Source organism: Austrofundulus limnaeus, unplaced genomic scaffold (genome assembly GCF_001266775.1).
Source record: "Austrofundulus limnaeus strain Quisiro unplaced genomic scaffold, Austrofundulus_limnaeus-1.0 Scaffold7, whole genome shotgun sequence".
Taxonomy (NCBI): domain Eukaryota; kingdom Metazoa; phylum Chordata; class Actinopteri; order Cyprinodontiformes; family Rivulidae; genus Austrofundulus; species Austrofundulus limnaeus.
Genome location: NW_013952409.1, coordinates 2,024,412 through 2,028,887, shown reverse-complemented (window position 1 = coordinate 2,028,887; position 4,476 = coordinate 2,024,412). Strand labels below are relative to the sequence as shown.

General features: G+C 38.8%; 2 protein-coding genes across 2 annotated transcripts in view; one reads left to right on the top strand and one right to left on the bottom strand.

Annotated features, from left to right (window-relative positions):
- nbr1a (NBR1 autophagy cargo receptor a) overlaps positions 1–2,416 on the bottom strand; it is a gene marked incomplete at its 3' end in the record, with an annotated part of 4,117 nt that extends 1,701 nt beyond the window's left edge. The window contains 7 exon segments of the mRNA XM_014032775.1: positions 293–516; positions 585–662; positions 766–948; positions 1,066–1,088; positions 1,183–1,201; positions 1,722–1,784; positions 2,075–2,416. Of these exon segments, the coding sequence (XP_013888229.1) occupies positions 293–516; positions 585–662; positions 766–948; positions 1,066–1,088; positions 1,183–1,201; positions 1,722–1,784; positions 2,075–2,176 (692 nt within the window).
- psme3 (proteasome activator subunit 3) overlaps positions 2,365–4,476 on the top strand; it is a 4,792-nt gene continuing 2,680 nt past the window's right edge. Inside the window, exons 1-3 of the mRNA XM_014032785.1 lie at positions 2,365–2,503; positions 3,902–3,934; positions 4,009–4,071. Coding sequence (XP_013888239.1) covers positions 2,462–2,503; positions 3,902–3,934; positions 4,009–4,071 — 138 coding nt within the window. The 5' untranslated portion in view covers positions 2,365–2,461. The remainder of the gene's footprint in view (positions 2,504–3,901; positions 3,935–4,008; positions 4,072–4,476) is intronic.

Below are 4,476 nucleotides of genomic sequence, written 5' to 3'. Positions count from 1 at the left end.
GTCCAGAAGACCTATACAATTTTTTTCCTTTTGATTTTTTACCTGGATTACTGAGATGCATCAGGACAACCAACTCATAGAATTTCAATAATTTCAACTGACAAAATAATGTATTTGATGAGTAATCAGGATGTTTTATAATGATAATTCTTATAGCTCTTTTCTGCAAAATTAAAACAGGATTTGTGATTGTTTTACAYGCTGTCCCCCAGACTTCAACACAGTAAACCAAATTTAAATAAAAAAAAAAGTGTGTGTTTTGCAGTTTTATCAGGATGCTTTTCATGCCCACCTGCATTTGTAAGCCCCCTCAGAGGTGAGTTTGTTGCAGGTGCTGCAGTTCGGGGTGTAGCCAAGCGATCCATTCGAGGTGGAGGGGCCCGGCACCGGCTCCACGGGACCTCCACAAGCACCGCTGAGCTCCTGGAGCCCATCGGAGGATTTGTGGGTACAGCACTGTCCGGAGAAGTCGTTGCACATCCTTTCCACTACCTCCTTCACAACTTCATCCTTAAACTACGATAAAAAGAGACGTTTTAGTGGAAGATTTTTAAGTTTTACTCAATTCATTTACTATTATTTACCTTTTCCATGTACGATCTAAACCACATGGGAGGAGGCTCATCTTCAGGTTTGTTCCCCTTGTTGTCTTTAACTGGTACCTATAAAAAAGAGAGAGAATATAAAAAATATATATTTTTTATTTCTACCCAAGGTAGAAATAGAAATGTGTAAGAGGGAAAGAAAAACATTTATTTTTCTTACAGTTTCACGCTCTGGAGTGACCTGAGTGCCTTTGTCTACGGTTTTGACCCGTGACGGGTAAGGAGGAGCAGGTCGCAGGTCTCCTTTCAGCTCCTTCACCTCCGTTTTCAGTGGGCCTCCACAGGCCTGACCCTTCATCTTGTACACGTTCATGTGTAACTGGTTCCCCTGCTTTTCTGCACTCTGCGTAGAATAATTACCAGCAAACACAAAGCATAAGTGAAAAGGCCAAGATTGTATGAAAAAGGCAAGTTTGTCTTATTAGATATACAGTATCTTTGAAAAAAATGGCTCTTGTACCTTGATGGCTTCTTCATACTCATCTGTAAAAGCAAACAACAAATAAATACACGTAAACCTGTCTTTGGTAAGACATGCACAAAATAAATTAAACTATTTTTTTATTTTTTATTTTACCTTGACTGTTTATGCAAATCTGAAACAAAGGTGAAAAGACCAAGATTAATAACCTGACTCAGCAAAAATGACCTCATCTGGAAAATACTATTTTACTGATACTTGAGGTTTTCTTTAAATTGCCATATTTCTTTAAAAAAAACTAATCTTTGTAATTTTTTACTTTTTTTCCCTAACTCTACAATGTTTATCTGCTAGCTTTGGTCACAAGGCACTGTATAAATTTAGATACAAAGGACAGCGGGTTAGACAAACATTTCTTGAATTGATCTGAGCACCTGATTACAGTGTAGATGCATCAGGACGATTACACCCAGGGTTTTGACGTCAGAGTTGCTCAACTAAAATCAACTTGAACCAACCATAAGATTTGATTAAATATCTTTTTAATTAATTAATTAGTTGTGACAATCTGATAATTTATGATGAAAAGCATGAGTGTGAATTTGATTTACTATTCTAAACACTTCTTTTTTAATTTCATGCAATGAAAAATACAAATGTATTACTGATCAGACACATTTTGTTTGCTATTTTACCTCTTCGTTGTCTTCATCAAAATATTTCACTTGAAAGTGGTTGATCCCAAAAGATGCTTTAATCTGAAATGTAAAAACGAAAGTTTAGATTAAACCAGAGCTAGCAGTTTCGTAATGAGTCAATCATTTACTCACTGACTAAAAAACATTAAGGCCTCAGAAATACATCGTTATGTATGAAAACAGGAAGTGATGCTAAATCAATTTAAGCTAATTTAACTTCCAGTGACTGTTAATTATGGCCACTTTCGTACACATTCCGTTGACAGTATCGATGGTCTTTCGGGTTTTCAGCTGTAGGCCGTGTCTGGGCCTGCTCCTCAAACTGCGCCAGCTTAGCGCTAGCAACTCACCCAGGCTTCAACGGACTCCCACTCCAATTTGTCCAAGTCCTGAGCCAGAAACCTCTTCACGTTGCCACGGAAATTTACTTTAATAGTCACAGGGAGCCCCATGTCGGCCTTCCTACGCGTATTTAATGGCTACCATTTGCGGTGACCGCGGGCCTGTTTGATCCCCGTTGCCCTCGACTGCCTTTTCTTGTTTACATCGCCAGCTGCGTCGAGGAAAAATACGATGACGTTTCCGCGCAGGCGCAGTCGCGGTCACGTCCGTCGCGCTCTGTTGTCGTCATCTTTGAGCTAACGCGAAGTGTGGCTGAAGCCTGGAAGGAGCCACACGTTTGGAGGAGAATTTGATGCTGGTGGGACAATCTTTGCTGACTTTTCTGAGCCCGGAAGATGTCTTCACTCCTCAAGGTGGACAATGAAATTAAAACCAAGGTGGGATTTGTTTCCGCGGAAGCATCAGTCAGGGATTTATTAGGGTGTTGTTGTTGCTTGTTAGCGTGTTAGCCACATTTTTAGCATGATGTGAGCCAGATTGATAGCAGCTAACAGCGGCTAACCGGCTTATTTCCCGCCTGCTACAGTACACATGTGAACCTTTTACACAGGTGCTGGTTGACGTTAAGCTCCAGGGGAATGAAGTGCAGCTTTTATTACAGCTGTTCTGTGTACTCATAAGAGAAACTGCTGGAAAAAGCACAAGCAGAGTAATGAAGGCCTTGGGGAGCTAACTCAGCGTTAACTCAGCTCAGTTTTGATTGCTTGTGTTGAAATGTACCCCTACAAATGCAAACATTTAGCATTTTTAAAGAAAATGCTAAACTAATTTTCTACAGGTTTCTGAATTTATCAGCGTATTTGTTGCATATCCACTATATTATACTACATAGTGTTTTTCTTTTTCCTCTTCTGGAAATGAGGTCACTATATTCATACGAATGTGAATGACAGGAACCGACTAAATTCTGATCATAAAATATTTTTTGACTGGGCGAACAAGTTTTACATGTAATTCTTGTAAAATTACCATGAAACAGATCACTGTTCAGAAAAACCTTTTGCTTGTCAGTAAAACTTATTCATTTAACTGAACGCGGGGGAAAAGGGCAAAACTCCCACATTCAAAGTATACACAGTACAACACAGTACAAACTTTATAAATGATGAAACATCAAACTGGCTCAGACATCAACAGAAAACTGTTTATTCTTTAGTTATTTTGTTGTGTTTTTCCCACCTTATCTGTCCGAAGTCAGCCCCGTCCACTCCCTCAGTGTCAGATCTCTAACTTATCAGAGGCTTTAATGTCTTTAAAATGTCCAGTAGAAATGTAAACATCTTGTGCTGTATTTAACTCATCAAGTTGGTTCTTTAAGTAAAATAAATTCAAATCTTTCCTCTGCTCCTATGCCAGACTTCCTGTTTGTGTAAACAGAACCCATGAGCTCATTATTAACAGCAGTTTCTGTAGATGTGCTTTAGTTTCTTCAGTTTGGTTGTTAATGTTAGACGTCATGAACACGAAGCCAAGAATAAAATCCGCTTCAGTTCTTAAACCCTATCAGGTCAGGAGAAAAGGAACTGTTTTGTTTGTAAAACAGATTCTCACCTGAAATATTTTTCTTTTCTGATAAAATACAAAGCAATATTTTGTTGAATTTTCAAACTGAGAGGGCATCTTTGAGCTTTACATTTACTTGAGCTGGGCCACGAGTTTGTCAGATAATTATAAAGTTTAGGAATAAGGTTATTTATACGACATCCAGTCAAATCTGTCTTTGTTTGCTTCATCTGGTCTAATATATTTCTGTTGTTCGTTGTGTTTGTTTGCAGGTGGATGCTTTCAGGGAACGTATCACAGCAGAAGTAAGTGACATTCCTGAGGAGAGCTCATCATCTCTGTGGTTTTAGTCTCTGCTATAAACTTTCCTTTCTTCCAGGCAGAGGATCTAGTCGCCAATTTTTTCCCCAAGAAGTTACTGGAACTGGATCAGTTTCTCAAGGTCAGTTTTTGCTTATTTCATGTCTACATTTACAGAAAGACAATCGAGTCTGGAATATTTAAAGCGCCGTGGCTTTACAGTTCTGTATGTCTGTTTTTTTAATATGGTGTGTGTTTGGATCTTATTAATAAAAAAGATTCAAAATACTGTGATGCTCTGACAGAGCACAGTTTAAAGTCAGGAGGATCTTGTGTTTTACACTTTCTGAAGGACCTGGAAACCTCAAACCAAATGTCGGTCTTAGAGTCCAGTTTTTGTGTTTTCTTTAAAATAATTTAAATAAAAGACTCTTTAAGACAACACAACTCATCCAGTCATATTATGTAGTAGGGATGTCCCGATGTGCCTTCTCTGGGTCAGGGGGGTCGCCCTGCCTCAAGTGGAGGAGTTTAAGTATCTGGGGAT